Below are 21,226 nucleotides of genomic sequence, written 5' to 3' on the forward strand. Positions count from 1 at the left end.
TTAATTCAGATGTTGAAACAAAACCTGATTAATTCAGATGTTGACTTGATCATGTTCATGAGTTGCTGAACATAATATAAAACTCCCCATTAACATGAGATACAGAAAATACAGATGAAGTTACAAATATTCATAATAAACCGGCAATTTCTTTCTACTACCACCCTTTTATTCCCAAGATTTCTTTCATCACTTCCTCCTGAAATCGAGATAGACTTATACTCGGGAGTGCCATGTGGTGTTTTGGACTAATGATACAATTTCACGTGGAATATAATTGAAACATCTATGACGTTGTATTATTAGTCTGGAATGTCATATATAGGGTGTGTGTTGTTATTAAAAGTTCTTCCCCCTTAAATCTGCCTCATCAAATCTTCAAATATCTTCATAGCAGAAGCTGGCAAGCCCAAAAGCACATTTATGCTTTTCCTATCTTCTCCATGAGATAGAAACAAACAAACTTCCTTCTCAGGCAAACCCACTGGCCCTGAAAACACAGGCTCTCCCCAGCCAAAGTCAGTTGTGTGGAAACTTAGCTTGGACCAAGTTGTTATCAAAAGGGTTGCTGCCAAAGAAGGCCTAGCTCTTGTCACTTCAAAGTAGTCGACCACGCCTTTTCAACTAATCCAACCACGAACGAAATTGGATTCTCCATTAACTCCCCAGCAGTGCACAGTGCATGTGTCAACAAAATTGCATTCCCGAAGAACCCTTCTGGTACTGGCGGCTCAAGTTTTGAGCGCCCATCAACGGCGAAAAGGAGCTTCGTTTTTTTATCCGGCCTCATTCTCAAGGCCTCAGTTCTAGCTCTCCAGACAAAGGCAGAGAGTGCTTTAAATGTTGTGCACTTCTCAAGAACCCCATCTTCCATGGCCATTTTCTTGAGCTTTTCAAGCTTCTTGGGGTCGAAACAGAAGGCGCTGTATAGCAGTTCTTCTTCATAGAGCTTGGAGTTTTCGGATATGTCTTCGATCTGAATGAATTCGTCGTGAGGAAACTCTATCTTTGGTGGGTTACTCGGTTTGAGTATGTTTCTGTCGAGAAATGGCAGAACCTTGAGCGGCAAGCCTCTTGCCGTATCACTCCACGAGTTGATAAATTCCATTACAGCAATCCCATCCGACGTACAATGGTTGATGCATAGCCCCAGAGCAAACTCTCCGCATGTGAACTTAGTCACCTGAAATTATTTAAACAATCACCTTAACAGTTGACATAAAATAAGTACTCTACCTGCTAGTAAAATTATTTATGCTAGATTTTAACAATTGAAAAACACAAAACGTTCAATCTGAACAAAAATTACGAAACATTCAATCCGAAAAGGCTTAATAGTATTATGCATAAACTTTGAGTCTAAACCGTGTGATATATTTTGAAGCACTAGACATCCTTTTAGGAGCGGATATATTTCTAGAAAATTAAAGAGAGTATGACCGTGTGGTGTGGCATTAACCCTACTCAATACTCATCCTAGGTAAAGTGTGACTATGTTGAGCGAGACGCTGATGTTACATCAATGGCGGGTGAGCAAAATTGCTCTCTCAAAGGGAAAAATTAGTTTGGAAACTCAAACCTGTACTGTCAAGAGAGGAATCTCAAGTATGTTGGCGCCAGGAATATCATGAACCAGATTTCCAAGAGTTTTAGGATCAGGCTTTGTTGTGTCACCTATCTTTTCCATTTCACAGTTGGCTTCAGCTTCCACAAACACAGCACCATCTCCTGTGCAATCCACAATCAGCTTCCCTTCTGTGCTGATAGTTAACTTTCCTGCAAAAGGGTAGTAGTGAACAAGAATTTTTGACAGTGCACTCTTTATGACTTTAGCGGCTTCGTAGTTCCCTTTTGAATCCGATTTGAAGCAGTACATGGTTCGGACTACGACCGCAATGTTCTGGTCCAGGTTCGACAGGTAGTACAGACCCTTCTCCGTTTCGGATTCAGGAGGCACCAAAGTTGGTTCTTCTTTCTTTACAATAAGCTCAAAGACTTGGTCACTGATATCCCCCATCACTCAAAAAACCCCTGTACAATCTAGAAAAGTAAGAAAAATGTGTTCACTCGTTAAGAAAAACAGACGTCCTGTCCAGAGAATAACTGCAAATATGTATATGTAACCAAGAACTTAGCTTTAAAAGGAAAAAAAAATACCCAAAAGGGAAATAAGAACTACAAATTGAAATGTACCTGCAATGCTTGGATGTAAGATATCAAGGGGAGATGAATGGTTATGATGAAAACTCGGATTTGCAGTCCTTCTCAGATGGGGTTGTAGTTTAATTATATAGGGAGCAAATGGGGCTGCATGCTAAATGCTCCTGCAGCTGCAGCTCTGTGGTCATATATCTTCTGTATTTTTATTGGAAGAAAGAATGGCAACTAGGGTTAGGTTAGGTTGCATGTTCACCGTACAAAGGATTTTAGGGTGATAGATAGTGTTGTCAATTCCCTTAATTCAAGGGATGTGTCTTATTTGTTCTTTTTTTGTTAGCTTTAGATGTAAATCAAGGAGGAATAGGTAGTCTTGTTTTCTTCCCTCTAGCACATATATATTTGCTATCTCTTGTACCTGATTGTCTCATGATGAATATACCATTCACAAAATACAATATGGTATCAGAGCAGTGACCTAACCGGCTTGTCTCTGTGGTGTTCTCTTGAGAGATTTGTGAGCTTCTTCTTGTCCTTCAATCATGGCTGAAGAAAGCTCAGTAAATTTGGAAGGAGACGGCTTTCATGCTACTCCACCATCACCACACTCAGATATTGATATCAACCCAAATCAACGTCTTAGTTATGTCTTGCTAAATGAGTTTAACTATCTTCCATGAGAGAGAGCAGTTTCTCTTGCTCTGGGAGGACGATCAAAGCTTGGTTATGTTAATGGTGCTATTCCAATGCCTAAGACTACCTCACCGGAGTATGATGCTTGGCTATGCAAAGATCAGTTGGTCATGTCATGGCTAATCAATTCCATGGATCGTAAGATTGCAGAAATTTTTAGCTATGCTGAATCCTCCATGACTCTTTGGAAAAATCTCAAGGAAATGTATGGAAATCAGAACAATGCGGCTCGTGTGTTTCAGTTAAAGAAGGACATTGCTGGTTTGCAACATGAAGGGAAGCCATTTGTGCAACATCTTGGAAAGCTAACCACTATGTGGAACGAGCTGAATGTGTATCGACCACACACCATCGATGCTGCTGTGCTAACTAAAAGAGCCGAGGAAGACAAAATATTCCAACTTCTAGCAAGCCTGAGCCCTGAATTCAAAGATCTTCGAAGCCATATCCTCATGAATCCCGACCTACCCTCTTTTTCAAGTGTGTGTGCCACAATTCAAAGAGAAGAGGTTCGAAGGAAAGTCATGACCTTGGACATAAAGGCAAATATACCAAAAGCTAGGGCTTACTTCTTTAACCAAAAACTTGGTGAGGAGAGAGGATACAAATGACAGAAAACTGGCTTAAAATGTAGCCATTGTGATGCTGGTGGGCACTTAAGAGACCGATGCTGGATTCTTCATCTAGAGTTAAAACCAAAATTTCCTAAGGATAACAAAGGTGTCTCGAAAATCTCGTACAACCCTTTTTACAAGGCAAATCATGTTGCCACAACTTCTTTTGAGAGAGCACTGAAGTTCACCACTAATCCAGTTGCACTGATCAAAGAGTTTGCTATGTTTCTTCACAAGAAACAAGGTCTTGGAGATAGTGAAGGACCACTAAATCAGTGTGACAACAATCAAACTGCACTACTAGGACAGTTTGCTGGCTTCCTAGCTGGAAATGAAGGCGTGGTACAAAGGGACATCCCAGGTATCTTACACTCCTTCTCAACTGCTCTCAACATTGGTAATGTGCATGATTATTGGATTATAGATTCTGGAGCCACTGATCATATGACTAACAAGTCTACAAACTTGCATAAATTTGAAAAATTTTCTATTCCATCTCAAGTGTCAGTTGCCAATGGAAAAAATGCTATGGTTGTGGGAAAAGGAAAAATACATTTGATCTCAAGTGATGTCGAGTCTGAGGCTCTTTATGTTCCTCATTCCCTTTTCAACTTTTATCTATTGGCAAGATCACAAACTCATTAAATTGTCTTGCCATTTTCTCTCCCAAAAATGTGATCGTTCAGGATGTAGTCACCAAGAAGACGATAGGTGAAAGATTTTTCTTAAATGGTCTCTACTATCTTTCCAAGGATATTCAAGTTCCCAAGGTTTTTCAAGTCACTTCAAGCTTAGCTCAAGAACAACAACTTTGGCACCAACGTCTAGCACATCCTTCTGAAAAAGTTCTATCCACCTTGTTCCCAAACATGTGCAAAGTTGCAAGTCCTTGTGATGTTTGTCATTTTTCTAAGTTTACTAGATTACCATTTACTTCCTCTTTGTCTAGGGCTAGTAATCCTTTTGAAATCATGCATTCCGATGTTTGGGGACCAATTCTAGAGTCTTTTGATGGATACAAATATTTTGTAACTTTTGTGGATGATTTCACAAGGATTACTTGGTTGTATCTTTTGAAATTTAAAAGTGAAGTGATGGAAGTTTTTCAAGATTTTCATAGACTTGTGGCCAATTTACTTCAAAAATTCATATTTTACGATCAGATAACAGCACAGAATATATGTCTCATAACATGTCACACTACTTGAGCACACATGGTATATTACACCAAACAAGCTGTGTTGGAACACCTCAACAAAATGGGGTGGCCGAGAGGAAGAATAGAGATCTACTTGAGAAGACTAAAGCTCTTATGTTTCACATGAATGTGCCTAAGAAGTTTTGGTCTCAAGGAGTTCTTATTGCGGCATATCTCATCAATAGATTGCCTAGTAAAGTGTTGAATTTTCAATCACCTTATGAGGTCTTGAAAAATAGAAAGATCAATTTTTCCCATTTGAGAGTCTTCGGGTGTACATGCTTTGTTCACATTCAAGCTCAAAATCGTGACAAGCTAGACCCAAGGGCTGCCAAATGTGTCTTTCTAGGTTATTCATCTACCCAAAAAGGTTACAAGTGCTATAATTCAACAACTAGAAAAATGGTTGTTTCAAGGGATGTTAAATTTGAAGAACATGTTCCTTACTTCTCACAATCACTGGATTACTCTAGACAGGGGGAGCATTTAATGGACTTATTTCCTTTACCATATCCAAACGAAGAAGATGCAACATGCACTCCTAGTGATCATGTGCCGGATGATGTTAATCTTCACTCGATGGAACATCTTGAAGATGAAACCCCTTCCTCATCGGAGATTCACACTGCACCTTCCAGTGATCCTTCCAACCATGATGTTGTTCAAATACCTGTAGTTCAATCTCCTACAGTTCGTCGCAATCCTGCACGAGAGAGGAAACTTTCATCCAAGTTGCATGATTATGTGACCTACACTGCCAGGTATCCCGTGACTGATGTTATTGACTATAGCAAAGTCTCATCTTCTTTTGCTACATTCCTAAGTGCCATTAATGAAGCTCGAGAACCTCAAAGTTTTCAAGAAGCCAATCTTCATAGTGAGTGGAGAAATGCTATGGCAGAGGAGATTCAAGCCCTCCATGAAAATAACACATGGACTATAGTGAAACTTCCAAAAGGAAAGAAGGCAGTGGGGAGTCGTTGGGTGTACAAAACTAAGTTTCATTCAGATGGCACAATCGAAAGGAATAAGGCTCGCTTGGTTGCTCGAGGTTTTACACAAACCTATGGCGTCGATTATAAAGAGACATTTGCTCCGGTGGAAAAAATGAACATTGTTAGAGTATTGTTGTCGGTTGCAATTAACAATGCATGGCCTCTCTTTCAAATGGATGTTAAAAATGTTTTCCTGCATGGTGAACTTGAAGAAGAGGGTTACATGAAGTTACCCCTAGGTCATCCTCAATCAAACAATCTAGAAATGGTGTGCAAACTCCATAAATCCATTTATGGTCTCAAGCAAAGTCCACGTGCATGGTATGCCAAGCTCAGTCATGTTCTAGAAAGGGTTGATTTTTGTCGAAGTATTGCGGATTCTTCCCTATTTGTTCGTTCCAGCTCAGTGGGTAAACTAGTTGTGCTCATTTATGTTGATGATCTAATTGTGACAGGTGATAATATGTCAGAGATTAATGCTCTTAAACAGTATCTCAACAACAAGTTTGCTATCAAGGATCTTGGCACTCTCAAATACTTTATGGGCATCAAGATGGCACACTCTCACAAGGGTTTCTTCCTCAACCAACGCAAGTATGTCATGGATCTTCTTCACGAAGCAAAAATGACAGATTGCAAGCCTGCTCGTACCCCATTGGATAGCAACTTGAAGCTAAAAACTCACGGTGATCCAGTTCCCAATTTAAGTTACTATCAAATAATGGTTGGCAAACTCATTTATCTGACTATCACACGTCCTGATATATCATATGTCGTCAGCATTGTTAGCCAGTTTATGCACTCTCCAAGCATGGATCATTTGAAGATTGTTCATCGTGTGCTACGTTATCTTAAGGGTTCCATTGGTAGAGGAATTCTTATGCGCAACAATAGTCACACTAAGATTTCAGGCTATACCGATGCTGACTGGGCAGGTAATTATCTCGATCGCAAGTCTACCACTGGGTTTTGTACGTTTGTGGGAGGCAACTTAGTTACCTAGAAAAGCAAGAAACAAAGTGTTGTTGCACGCTCTAGTGCAAAGGCAGAGTATCGTGCTATGGCATCGACTGCTTGTGAACTTATTTGGCTCAAAAGCCTTCTGTTGGCTTTAGGTTTTCCTCATCAACAACCTATATCCTTACACTGTGATAATCAGGCCGCGATGCACATTTCATCGAATCCTGTATTCTATGAGCAAACTAAACATATTGAAGTTGATTGTCACTACGTCAGAAATCAAGTTCAATCCAAGGTGATCGATACTCACTACACGCGCAGTCATGATCAACTTGCGGATATTTTCCCAAAAGGATTAACCTCTGCTAATTTTCAGCGTCTTTTGTTCAAGCTTGGATCAATTAATCCCTTTGATCCAGCTTGATGGGGAGTATTGAAAGAAAGAATGGCAACTAGGGTTAGGTTTGGTTGCATGTTCACCGTACAAAGGATTTAGGGTGATAGATAGTGTTGTCAATTCCCTTAATTCAAGGGATGTGTCTCTTGTTGTCAATTCCCTTAATTCAAGGGATGTGTCTTATTTGTCTTGTTGTCAATACCCTTAATTCAAGGGATGTGTCTTGTTTGTTCTTTTTTTGTTAGCTTTAGACGTAAATCAAGGAGGGATAGGTAGTCTTGTTTTCTTCCCTCTAGCACATATATATTTGCTATCTCTTGTACCTGATTGTCTCATGATGAATATACCATTCACAAAATGCAATAATTTTCAATTCACTAGTTTATGAGTTTGCTACTTGCTACGACGCCATTGACTGTTTTGGTTAACCAAAGTTATGCAGCACGAAAAGGAAATGGTGGGGGCTCATACACAAAACACTTTTAGTGGAATAGCCCCTCTCTTGGGAAAAAGAATGAATTCAAGAAACCATTTTCTTTTATTGCTAACTCATAAAGTTTGAAGTCTATCTAAGTATTTTGGACATCGGTGTGATCTTTCTCTGTAGATTGTGCGGTGTTAGGCAGTGCAAATTTACAGTGACTGGAACGCATACCGGCAATGGAGTTTAAGGGGTTAGGGTTGGTGTGGTGGGCATCTAGAAGTTGCATTAGGTTGCTTGGTGCACTTGCTATTAACAGTAAAACCCAAGATCTCTCCTAGAGCATAATTAGAGTCAAATTATATGAACTCATTTGCCGTATATATGATTAATTATAAACCTTCTTGATTGGAATTTGAACAGATAATGGCTTGCTTACAAGTTTCAACCAATCACTCAGTTAGAAACTAGAAGTTTCAATTAGATTTGGGTTGGGAACTTTCTTATAAAAGAATTACTTTGAGAGTGGGAATCTTGCAGGACTTTACATATGCTTATAATAAAGGGTCGAGCTATTGCCAATTGGTTTTATGATGAAGCCTTGTTGGCTTAGGCCGTCCTTTTTATTTTTATGAATTGTAACCATATGTCTTAAATTTCAGGTAGACGGGCCATGAGCCCACTCCAACAACATCGATGCTGTCCCTACTTGGCTACTTGCTAAATCCGTTAGGTATGGGGTTTTAATACAAAAGATCTCGATGTTAGTTAGAGTGGGGTAATCTATTTAAAGGCCTTGTTCTCAAGCCTTCTGGCCGATGTGGGACAAAGGAATTCACACGTGAAGTTCAACACATCAGCAATCACGTGGAGCCAAGTCGGGGCTCACCCATTCTTACGGGGTCAAAGGGGACCCACCCATTCACGTGGCAGTATGAGCCCGTCCCCTGGCTCTAATACCATCTTAAATTTTAAGTAGACGGACCATGGGCCCACTCCAACAACACCGATATTATTCCCACTTGGCCACCTGACCAATCTGTCAGGTGTGGAGTTTTAATACAAAAGGCATCGATGTTAGTTAGAGTGAGATAATTCTATTTAAAAGGCTTGTTCTCAAACCTTCTGATAGATGTGGGACAGAGGAATTCTAAGCCTTTGAATTTTGCATCAAATTCAAGAAAGCCTTCATTGTTCTACCACTGAAGCTATAACCTAATAAGAAAGCCTTCATAAGGAGACAATGAAAGAGAAAACAAGACGCACGCAACTATTGATATCAAAAGAAAAATATATTTGACAAAATTAAATCATTGGGGAAAAGAAGAAAAAAAATATCCCCAAGTCATATATTCTTCATTTATCTCTTCAAAAATAATGATTCTAACTTAAGCCTATCACAATTTTTATTTTTATTTAAAACAAAAAAAAACTAATAACCAAAAAAACATTAAGACCAACTAGTTCTTAGTGTAATGGTTTCTCATTTTAACCATATTTGAAGAGGTCCCGGGTTTGAATTCTCTTCTTGTTGATCACAAAACAAAGATAGTTACAATCAAACTTTAGTTGAAAATAAAACCAATTCTTAGAAGAAAAAAAATCAATCTAATTATGTTTCGAGCTGTAAATAATACAAATGGTCAATGGAATTAGGTTTTGGTTATGGAGTAATGATACAAGCTATAATCAATTTTGTGTCTAAAACACATTTTTCCTTTTTTTGTTTTATACTCAAAGAAATGGTAGAGGCTTATATTGAACAAAAAAATCGTAGACCTATGCTCCGACATTTTTGAACATAATGTAACCCTCTAGAAAAGGATCATCTCTGAATCCCTTTCCACCAAACCCATCTAGTTTAGGATCCGAGTCTTTGTATTTTGATCTAACGGCTACAAACAGGGGGCCCTTTTAAAAGTTATAATAATTGTAGTCGTTAGATCAAAATCCAATGGCCCGGATCCCTGACTAGGTGGATTTGGTGGAAAGGGAACCGAAGAGGATCCTTTTCCCACACAAAAACCATAAGCAATAAAATGAAATATATAAAAAAAGATATGATCATACAAATGATAATAATAACGGCGATAATGCCATTAATGCTTTATGACACGGATTATTGGGCGTTCAAGTACCAACACATGAAAAAAATGAGTATAGCAGAGATGAGAATGCTTCGGTAGATGTGCGGGCACATGAGAAATAACAAAATTAAGAACGAGAATAACATAGGTAAAGTAGGAGTAGCCACAATTGAAGATAAGATGATAGAAAATTAGTTAACATGGTTTTTACATGTGAACCTAAGACTTATAGATGCTCCGGTTACAATACAATTATGAGACAAAGGCTCAGAGCAAAAATGGTAGAGAAAGAGCTAGGAAAACTTTGAAAGTGACTTAAGAAAAGACATGAAGCACTTGGAAATTGGAGCTAATGAAAGGTTTGGCGCAAAAGAAAGAACCTTGAGGTTTTAGGATTCATACAGCCAATCCAACTTATTAGGATAAGGCTTTGTTTATTTTTTATTTCTACAACAATTTCTTTCTTTAGTATATCAATATTTTTACACTATGGGGAGAGAGAGTTCGGCGAAGCTACACAATAGGCAACCTAATTTGGTATCAAATTCGCCATTCACGATATTCGAACCTAAGACCTCTCACTTCCAAGTGAAGAGGAATACCACCAGATCATGGTACTAAGTTGCCTGCTACAACCTTTTTATTCCCAAGATTTCTTTCGTCACATATTGAATTAAATTCGGGTCTTGAATACTATTGGTTCTCCACCTCCTAATATCTAGAGAGGCTCTTACATATGCACATTGGAATGCCGCTATGGTGTACCAGGCAAATAATATTGTTGATGCACAAAACCGGAGGGTTCTTGGAACAACGTAAATCCGACCGTGAATTTGCAAGAAAGTAAAATAACACAAGATGTATCGTGGTTCACCCAAAGGTTTGGGCTATGTCCACATTGATATTGTATTTCTTTGAGAAGATTGTGAAGGAGAGAACCTCTGTAATGTGAGAGGGGATGTGAGAGGGTGAGGGGGCTTTAGGTGTGAGAGGGTGAGGGGGCTTTAGGCCTAAGAGTTGGCCTCCCTCATTTTATTACATAATTACATCTAAGTCCCTCAAGTATTTATATGAGATCTAAATACGGATGCCCTAAGTATGGTACAAACAGTAGTCCCCCAAGTCTTCAGTCAAGAGAGTCATTTGGCTGGAGACTTGAAATTCAGTCCATGTGTGGGCCGAAGTAACTAAATGTCGTCTTGAACTGATACTTGATATGAGGCGATACTTAAAGTGAAATGATGCTCAACTAGAAGTAGCACATATTGCGAGGCTGCTCTGCTTGTGGCTTATGTTGCCTTGATTGGCTCGGCTTATGGCGTTGATGGTGAGGGAGTCCCTTTTATAGAATAAGGGCTCGCTCCTCAATACATAAGTGATGGGCTAAGAGTTGATGCTCGCGGCGAGGCGGTTGCTCAGCAGGCGGCGATGCTCTCTAATAATGGTGAGGGAGTCCCTTTTATAGAATAAGGGCTCGCTCCTCAGTACATGAATCATGGGTGCTCTCTAATGAAAGTGAGGGAGTCCCTTTTATAGAATAAAGGATCGTTCCTCAATACATAAATAATGGGTGCTCTCTAATGAAAGTGAGGGAGTCTCTTTTATAGAATAAGAGATCGGTCCTCAATACATAAATAATGGGCTGAGTCCCCCAAGTATTTTTCACGAGGCCCAATATATGGTACCTAATGTAGTCCTCCAAGTCTTCAGTCAATAGAGTCTGTTGGCTGGAGACTTCAAATTGAATCCATGTATGGGCCGAAGTGGTGGTTGTTCGGAGGCGGTATTTGTATACCCTGCACTGAAGCTTTGTAGGTGAAGCTTTGCAAGTGAAGCTGGAGCTTTGTAAATGAAGCTTTTGAAGCTAGAGCTTTTGTAAATGAAGTTTTTGAAGTTAGAGCTTTTGTAAATGAAGCTTTCGAAGCTAGAGCTTTGTAGATGAAGCTTTTGAAGCTAGAGCTCTGTAAATGAAGTTTTTGTAAATGAAGCTTTCGAAGCTAAAGCTCTGTAAATGAAGCTTTTGAAGCTAGAGCTCTGTAAATGAAACTTTTGAAGCTGATTGACATGAGTAATGCTCATGAATGTTTATGTTGATTGACATGAGTGATGCTCATGAATGTTTATGTTGATTGACATGAGTGATGCTCATGAATGTTTATGTTGATTGACATGAGTGATGCTCATAAATGTTGACATGAGTGATGCTCATGAATGTTGACATGAATGATGGTCATGAATGTTTATGTATGATTGACATGAGTGATGCTCATGAATGTTTATGTATGAATGACATGAGTGATGCTCATGTATAATTTTGAAGTACTGAGCGTACTTTTGATCACCTAGTGGGTGATAATAACGGCAAGTTGCTGAATAATTTTGGAGTACTGGGCGTACTTTTGATCACCTAGTGGGTGATAATAGCGGCAGGCTGCCGAATAATTTTTGTAGTACTGGACGTACTTTTGGTCACTTGGTTGGTGCTAATAGCGGCAGGGTGCCGAATAATTTTTTGTAGTACTGAACGTACTTTTGGTCACCTGATTGGTGCTATTTTGGGCTTGTGGGCCTCGAGACAACATTCCAGCCCATTTATTTTGGGCTTGCCGGTTTATTTTTTTATTTTATTTTTATTTATTTATTACCCTCTGATGGGGTTTATACAGATGTTTCCGAAAGATAAGGAAAATAAATTACATCATTCTGGTGGGATGTTTATTCCTTGCTTTTGCAGTGTCCCCATGTGCTCTCCCATGTGCTCTTGCAGAGGAAAGCCTCCCTTTTGCTTTTTGCTCTTTTGTTTTTGTCTCTATTTCTTCTTTTTATTTTCTACTTTCACTCTTCCTCTTTTCCTTTTTCTGCTTTCTGTCTCTGCTTTGCTGTCATGCATGTGCACACTATCTTTTACTACTTTGTCAGACCCTCCAATTTGCACCTTTTGAGGGCCCAGAATTGTACCAACACCTCTTTGAGCACGGCGAGGTTGAGCTCGGAGCAAAGCAACACCCACCGTCGACTACTAGCATCAACAAATAGCATCTGCTAAAAACCTTGTAGGTTCTTATGAAGAGGCAAACCCAGTTGCCTAGCTAAAACTCGATTAGACCAGAAGCGCCAAGATTGACAGTGACGGAGGACTGATGCACAGAAGCAAACTGCTACGCCAGAAAACCCATCTTTCAGGGCGGAGGCTGATCCAGACTGAGGGCTCTGCAGCGCCTTCGAGCATTTGGCGACTGACTTGTCGAACACTGCCAACATTTTCTGGATCACTTAGTTCATCGATGGGTCAAACACACACAGAGAAATGGCAGATATTGCTCGAGCCTCAACTACTGCAGCTCATGATGACATGGTGTTGATGATGTCCTGATCTACCACCTCCCTTTGTGGAAGACGTGACAACAGTTCGTGAGCTGTCGTATCTCGTCCTCGTTCTCGAACTCGTACAAGCACACATCGCATGACTCGGACGGGTCGACCAGGTCCAAGAACAGTTCCCTGAAGGCCGAAGCAGACGTTAACGGAGTCCTGGTGGTGGATGAAGTGGCCAGAGAGGGACCTACACGGTAAAAAGGCTATTGAGGCCACTCCTTCCATCGCCTCCCCAAAGTTCCCTCCTTTTGATTCCTGCACCACTTCCTCACCCCTTTCATCCATTTCAATTTGTTTCCTCCGCCTTGGGCTTTTCAGATGTCAAATTTCTGCACTTTCTCGAAAGTGTTAAGTGTTGGCACGGTACTACTGCACTTTCTCGAGAGATCTCCACTAGCAATTCCACAACATATGGAGATTTATCCACTGCACTTTCCTCCTCTAAATTGCCGGCGGCAGAGCTGGCGGGACTGTCGACGATCTTGAAGGGCTTTTAGAGCACCGAAGGGAGAAGAAGCGCACGGTCGATACGACTAGCCTGGACCTTGCTATAGACGGAGGTGACTCAGCCAGTGACTAGAGTAGGAACTGCCTCGACGGCAGCGGCAGCACCGCCGTTAGCAAACAGTGATGCTGGAGCCATGGCTAAAACATAGACAGTGTCTCCGAGATCTTCGAGTTTTTTAGGTACGACTGCGAATGGAGCGTGAAATCCATCGGATGGCGTTTTAGGTTTTGCTGGAGTGGCTTCCTTGGTAATTACCGGTGTGTTATAGGGTGGTTTTGGAAAGTGAAGAACTGAGGGAGATCGTAAAGCACAATAAATGATGAGAGTGTAGTCGATTATCTTGTTTGAACAGAGAGATGGGCTTTTCTGGGTATTTAGAGAGAAAATCTTAGGATTTTGAGAGAGAAAGGTGTTCTTGGTTTTTGTCATTTTGCAGATTCACTGTGGAGGTGAAAAAATGAAAGAGAACCGACACAACTTTTCGTATCGATTCCCATAGACGGCGCCAAATGTTGATGCACAAAACCAGAGGAGTCTTGGAACAACGTAAATCCGACCGTGAATTTTCAAGAAAGTAAAATAACACAAGATGTATTGTGGTTCACCCAAACGTTTGGGCTACATCCAAACTGATATTGTATTTCTCTGAGAGGATTGTGAGGGAGAGAACCTCTGTAATGTGAGAGGGGATGTGAGAGGGTGAGGAGGCTTCAGGCCTAAGAGTTGACCTCCCTTCTTTTATTACATAATTACATCTAAGTCCCTAGAGTATTTATACGAGATCTAAATACGGAGGCCCTAAGTATGGTACAAACAAATATAACATAACAAATAGTTGAAACATATGACATTGTATTATTGGTCACCAAGCGTATGTAAGTTCTTCCCCTTTAGATGTGCCTCCACAAATCTTCAAAGATCTTCATAACAAAAGCTGGCAAACTCAAACCATCTCCAACCAAAGGGTCTAAAGGGCCAGAGAGCCGAAAATAGCCCAAAAACCATCTCCAACCGAGGGTTAGGCCAAAGGGCTCATGAGCCCCACGGGACAAAAACAGGCCAGAAGGCCAACCGGCTGGCTAGCCCTTTTTTTTTTCTTTTCCACTTGCCCAGTCCAGTTTTTTTTAATAGCCCACTTTGTTCTTTTTTTTTTTGGATTTTTTTTTTAATTTCTAATTTTTTCCAACACCATTTCTCACAAACTTTTCACCATTCCATACTGTCTTACCTTAATTTATTTCAATTATTCACATTCCATACTATAGCCCTTTGACCCTCAATTAGAGATGATTTTTTGTGACAGGGCTAAAACAAGCCCCTTGGCCCTCAGTTGGAGATGGAGGCAAATATGACCATGTAATGTTAATTAAAATATTAATATCTTGGAGGGCTAGATGGCTAAAACGAGCCATCTGGCCAGCCTTCGGTTGGAGATGGCCTTAATAGCACATATATGACTTTCCTATCTTCCCCATGAGAAAGGAACAAACAAACTTCTTTCTCAGGAAAATTCACTAGCCCTGAAAACACAAGCTCTCCCCAACCGAAGTCAATTGTGTGCATACTTAGGCCATCTCCAACCAAAGGCTGGCCAGAGGGCTTGTTTTAGCCATCTGGCCCTCCAAGAAATTAATATTTTAATGAACAGTGCAAGGCCATATTTCTTACTATCTCCAACCGAGGACCATATGGCTCGTTTTAGCCCTGTCACTAAAAACCGTCTCCAACCAAAGGCTAAAGGGCGATAGTATGGAATGTGAAGAATTAAAATAAAATGAGGTAAGATAATATAGAATAGTGAAAAATATGTGAGAAATGATGTAGGAAAAAATTAGAAATTTAAAAAAAAGGTCCAAAAAAAAGGCTACTGAGCATAAAAACAAAAAGTGGTGGGCTGGGCAATGAAAAAGAACAAAAATATAAAAAAAAAGGTTGGGCTAATGGAAAAGAACAAAAAAAAATAAAAAATTGGATTTGGGCTAGCTAGCGAACTGGCTGAAAGTAGTCAGCCGGTTGGCCCTTTGGCCCTTTCAGATTCCGTAGGGCACACGAGCCTTTTTCTGGCTTAGCCCTCAATTGGAGATAATTTTCAGAGCATTTTTCGGCCCTATGAACCCTTCGGTTGGAGATGACCGTAACCCAGACCAAGTTGTAGTCCAAAGTGTAACCCTTCTGGTATCGGCGGCTTAAGTTTTGAGCGCCCGTCAACAGCTAAAAGAAGCGTCGTTTTCTGAACTGGTTTCATTCTCAAGGCCTCAGTTCAGGCTCTCCAAACAATGGAGGAGAGTGCTTTAAATGTAATGCAGTTCTCAAGAACCCCATCTTTCATGGCCATTTTTTGATTGTTGAGATTTTCGAGCTTCTCGGGGTCAATATGGAAGGAGTTGTATAGCATTGAAGACTCCAAACGCCGATATCATCTCAAATATTGAAGTTAAGAGACAAAAAGAGGAAAAAAAGAGATTAAGATTTAAAAAAAAAAACCCACTTACTACTCTATTATAATGAAAATTAAGTCACGGCTACAGCTAAACAACTCTCATAGGAAGGGGTTTTAACTTAGAAAAGAAAACAAACCAACCTAACATATGAATCTGAGGTCAGCTCAACACTACAAAGAAGTTAAATAATATGGTACAGGACCCCGGACATCCAAAGGTATCGATTCTTAAAAACTGCTGATGGCACACCTCTGAAGAAAACTACGAATTACTTGGTTAATGCACAACCAGAGACGGTCAAGTATAAGCTCTGGCCAACTATGATTTAAGCATCATCGTCGTCCTTATCATCACCATCCTTTTCTTCATCCTTGTCTGAGGCATCACCAGCTTCGGCATTCTCCTCTGCTTCTTCATCCCCTTCATCTTCCTCGTCAGTCATGTTGTTAATTACATCTGTAATTATTGCCTTCACCTCTGCTTTTCTATGCATCAAATCAACACTGAAGTGGATACCTGAGGAGTAAATCACGGTTTTACAGTTAGCTAAATAAAAGAGTTGGTAAAGAAAAGAAAAAATATAAATAAACTGAAGCACACAGAAAGGAACCCTACCAAGTTGCCTGAGAATGTCTGATAAAGTTGCCTGCACAACGTAAATGTGGAAGGTTTAATAATAGAACTAACACAACTTCAACCATCCACTCAATGTCAAGTTACAATGATGAAACTTACAGTATTGAAGTCCACTTCCTTCAGAATATCAACAATTACGGCATGCATATCATCTCTAGTGGGCTCTGGCTTCAGTTTCTTGCTAGCTTTTCCTTTTCCTAGTTCATGCACGAATTTGATACAATCAAAAGAGAAACTCCTAAAATTTTGAAGACAGACACTTCATGGAACGATACCCTAGCTAATATTGAAGTATCCACAGAAAATAAACACAAAGAAAATCACCTTGATCCTTGGCTGGGGACTTGCTCGACTGTTTCTTGCCAGTGGCTTTTTCCTTGGTATCCTTTGGCTTTTCCTTCTCAGTCTTCTGTTTTTTTGCTGATCTCTTTGCTTTAGTTGTTGAGCCAGAAGTTCCTTCAGCATCAGTTGCACCTCTTTTCGAAGTAGAATTAGATTTCTTTGCAGATTCTGTAGGAGTTTTGGCAGATTTTGCTGGGGTCTTCTTCTTAGAAGGTGTTGTTTTGCTACCAGCTTTAGCCTTTGAGCCCTCTTTTACAGTCTTTTTGGATGAACTTTTTGGACTCGAAACCTGGTCCTTTGGTTCTTTTTGCTCTTCATCGGATTTTTCTTCATGGTCACTTTCTTCATTAACCATATTGTGATCATCATCTTCACCAGAATCATCCTTCACATCTGAAGATTCAACTTTGTCATCATCCTCCTCTTCGTCAGCTTTGGATGACTCCTGCTTTTTGTCAGAATTGGGTGTTTCTTTTCGTTTCTATCAAGAAAGAAGGCACAAAGTTAGACTACAAAGTATTGACACAAGAAGAAAATGCATGACCAAGTGGGAAGGACATGCGCATTGCAAAACATCATCAAATGCAAAGTGCATTGCCAAAGTATCATAATCAGAGTTAAAAAAATTATCGATGAGAATACAAGGTTCAACAAGTAAATCAATCTAATCAGCACACTAAAGTCAAACCAGAAGTAAACAATTTGTCGCCTTTATTTTCATCTGGGGAGAATCCTTAGGTGTAAACCCATATTACAACACGGATGACAACTATGCACATAACACAGGGATCAATGAAAATAAGAGAAAAATGGATCAAGTAACTAAGGCATCAGGAAACAATATTCCTTCTACATCAATGGCGTTGGTGAGAAATTCATAATTTAATATTGAGTAATGAATGCACACCTTGGCTGATGGTTCTGGTGATGCTTCTCCAGAACCTGCAGCCTTACTCGGTGTAGCCTTCCTTCTCCGCTTTTGCCCTTTCTGAAACTCAGAGATGAACCATGGTTTAACAACCAATGTGAAAGTGCACAGAGAACAAGTAAAAAATAGTGGGAAAAAAAACCAAACCTGTTCCTTTTCAGCAAGCAAAACATCAGTTGTAGCATGTGGAGATTCCAAGAACTCCAATAACTTGACAGAAAGATCTTCCTGTAACCACAGCATGTCAGATAAGATCACCCATCAACTTTTCAAGCAGTATAAAAAACTTTTCAAGCAATATAAAAACATTTCTTCCGATATTTACCTTCTTTGTAGTGCCCTTAACCGGAATATTAAGCAAGTCACAAAAATCCATCAGCTTTTCTTTAACACACTTATCGATCTTTTCCTTGACCCTTGCCCTCTGTTTTTCCTGCTGCAAACAGAAAAATAAGAATGATAAGAGTGAGCATTAAGAATAATGTTGGACTGCGTGAATATCCAAGAAGACCTTGCAGAATATGCAAAATTGATAAAGGTGAGCATAAAACATATAATACCTCATTCTCCACCCACACATAACCTGAAAACTGACTTATATTTTTCTTTAAACTATGAGCCTGCACAAGAACATCAACAAATAAAAGACATCAAAAGATAATAAAAACTGCCACAGATAGTATGAAGACAAAGCACCTAAAATCACTAAGCCAAAAAAAAAAACAGACACACAAAAGTTCACCTTAGCTTTTTTTCCAAAAAGAATTGTGTGAAGTAATTGCAGGTTGTCATCTGCTTTTCTCTTTGACATCTTGAAAGCCACTGAAATAGTTCAAATATCAGACAAAAGTAGGCCAAGCTGCGGTAACAAGAAATTTAAAGATAAGTGAATAACAATGTAAATGCAAACTATATTATTTTCCCACATACAACATGAGAAAATTCCACCCCACAACACGCAGGTATCCCTTTCATTTAAGAGTACATGCAGGTACCCTTGGACATGCGAAAGTTTATAAGAAATCAAATAAAAGAAAATTACTGATGAACTATGTCAAAATCAACTAATTGACACAATAACTGCCATTAAATCAATCCAACTTCACAGTGCTCTTCTTTTATTGACTTAAAGGACAATGTAAATAAGATCAAATGCACCAGGGGTGCTCTATTATTTGGGTAAATTTGAATGTAATCCTCCATTGTACACAACCTCTAATTAGAACTAGAATCTAATTTCTGAATATATGCCCAGGTCCTTTGTTTTAACAAGGATATTAGGCATTGCTTATGACAACTCTAACCAGAGGAACAGCACAATGAAATTCATTTCACAACAATTTTGTTTCTTGTTTCCACTTATTTATTTTCATTGTTACATAGCAGCTAGATGAACATGATTCATTTGGTTGTATACACTTCAATTTTCCATCCGACACAAGTTCAACTCAAAGAAAGCCACTACACCTTATAGATCCAAATCAGTTAAAATCATCAAAACAAATTTTTGTACCACTGCTTAGCTTGTCAATAATGATGCAGTGGAATAGAAAAATACACGGACAACAGTGAAGGACCGACCATCAAAAAGGAAAGCTTATATGTGGTTTACAACTGGAAGATAAAATGTATATACCAGTGACTAGTTCATTCAAATGTGAAACTGAAGCTAAAACAGAGCCACTGTCCTGTGTACACCAGGTGAAATAACACATGAACTACTAGCCTACAGGGAATTATAACCTCTTTTTTAGATTTTCTAGTTAATGAGGGAAGGATCTAACTTAAACTAGTGAACTTAAAGCAGCCACCACATAACATGTGCATGTAAATTTTCTGCCGAAAATCTAAATCTAAGCCAATTAGCAGGACAACATCCAGTATCACTATCACTGAATGCAACAACAGATCAACATGGTATGTCAAGTTATCAAAGGATTACAGCAATTATACCATATCAACAAACAATTTAACAAGATCAAAGCTTTCAAAAATTAAGAAAACATACCATTTGGTATATTCTTAAGCTCTGTACCGCGGCCCTGAAATCACAGAAAACAAGCATAATTCAAATTAGACCACAAAAGGCCAACAAATAACAAATAAAAAAGGCATCCTTTCCCACCACCATACCTTCTCAATGCTCAAGGCTTTAGTCCCGGAAGACCTTCCGCTATCCGGAGCTGAGTAGCGCTCAACTAGCTTCCTCTCCCTTGTGGGCCTCTCAATCACCGGCGTCACCGGCTCCTTCTCTTTCTTCTCCGCCTCAACTTCTTTACTCTTCTTCGCAGCCAAGTCTCGCCCCCTCTTTTTCGACCCAGTCTGGTCGCTGTCCTCCTTCTTCAAGCTAGACTTCCGACCTCTCTTAGCCTTCTTCGGAGTTTCCTCACTCTCTTTCTCCTTCTCCTCTTTGCCTTCTTCAACAACCTTCTCCTCCTCGTTCTCAGTCACCTTCTCGGAAACCTCCGGAACTTTCTCATTCTCCTTCTCCTTCTCTTCATCTTTCTCTTGCTCCTCTTCCTTGGCCTTCTCTTTCGGCTTCTCCTCGGCCTCAGCCTCCGGCTTCTCCTCCACCGGAGCTTCGTCCTCCGGTTTCTTCTCCTCTAGGGCTTCGGACGCCATGGGAACCGAGCAGCAAAGCAAGGATCGAGGATTGGACGGAGAACTGTTAAAACCCTAGATTTGTGGGTTTGGGAAATGGAAACCCTAGGAATCACAGAGCTGGAGGGGGAGCTACGAGGGCTACGTGAATCTGAATCTGAGAGAGGGACGGGAGGTGGAATTTAGCAAATTGGGGATTTCGGAATTTGGGGGGAATTGAAATCTCTGGGGTTTTAATTTCGGAATTTTTGGGGAGATTGGGCGGGCTGTGGAATTGTAAAGGGAGGGAGGGTTTCAAAATTTCACGCCATAAAATTTTGAGAGAGCGGGCTTCTCTGTCTTTTTACTACTACTAGTGAGCTCCTCACTACGCACCAAAGAATTTCAGCGGGTGGTTGCCACGTGTCCATTGTAATGTTGTCGTTTTGGTAATTGTTGGGTGGGAATTCCTCATTCTTTTATCTTGATTTCAATTTTGTGCTCCTTGAAGAACAACATCGGATCTCGGATGCATGAGTAAATGTTTTTAAGCAACTCCGACCTGGAAGAAACCCGGCATTGATGAGGTTAAGGTAATTTTGCATTTTTTATTATTTTTACAAACATTAAATAGACATGTTTAAAGCTATAACTTTGTTGTAATTTGGGTTGAAGAAACTTCCTATGGCTGAGCCATTTCTTCAGAAGACGTTGACATACACAGTGAATCTTCCAAAGAGAAAACAAGTGATTTGGTAATAATTGAATCCATACGTCCTTTCATCAGTGTATGGACGTCTATCTGTCAAGCACAAGTTTAGGTTCAGATTCAATGAGAAAATAAAACAAATCATCTAACAACATCTCTTCCAAAACCAAGAACTACGAGATCGG

At 39.8% G+C, this 21,226-nt stretch overlaps 1 protein-coding gene and 1 pseudogene across 2 annotated transcripts; both read right to left on the minus strand.

The window, feature by feature from the left end:
- LOC126600309 (omega-hydroxypalmitate O-feruloyl transferase-like) lies at positions 1-2,134 on the minus strand (annotated as a pseudogene).
- A 13,740-nt stretch (positions 2,135-15,874) lies between these two features.
- On the minus strand, positions 15,875-20,673 carry LOC126599981 (DEK domain-containing chromatin-associated protein 1). Of its 2 annotated transcripts, none has more exons than XM_050266473.1 (11): positions 19,886-20,673; positions 19,761-19,794; positions 18,495-18,574; positions 18,313-18,372; positions 18,078-18,185; positions 17,900-17,980; positions 17,732-17,812; positions 16,807-17,305; positions 16,582-16,679; positions 16,462-16,492; positions 15,875-16,362 (listed from the first exon to the last, which is right to left on the minus strand). In XM_050266473.1, the coding sequence occupies exons 1-11, from the start codon at positions 20,372-20,374 to the stop codon at positions 16,172-16,174; spliced, it is 1,752 nt and encodes a 583-aa protein (XP_050122430.1). In that variant the 5' UTR covers positions 20,375-20,673; the 3' UTR covers positions 15,875-16,171. The 2 variants fall into 2 exon arrangements, with proteins under 2 accessions (XP_050122430.1, XP_050122429.1); XM_050266472.1 differs by having other exon boundaries at positions 18,078-18,188.
- Between the last annotated feature and the right edge of the window lie 553 nt (positions 20,674-21,226).

This window comes from Malus sylvestris, chromosome 14 (genome assembly GCF_916048215.2).
Source record: "Malus sylvestris chromosome 14, drMalSylv7.2, whole genome shotgun sequence".
In the NCBI taxonomy this organism is placed as follows: Eukaryota; Viridiplantae; Streptophyta; class Magnoliopsida; order Rosales; family Rosaceae; genus Malus; species Malus sylvestris.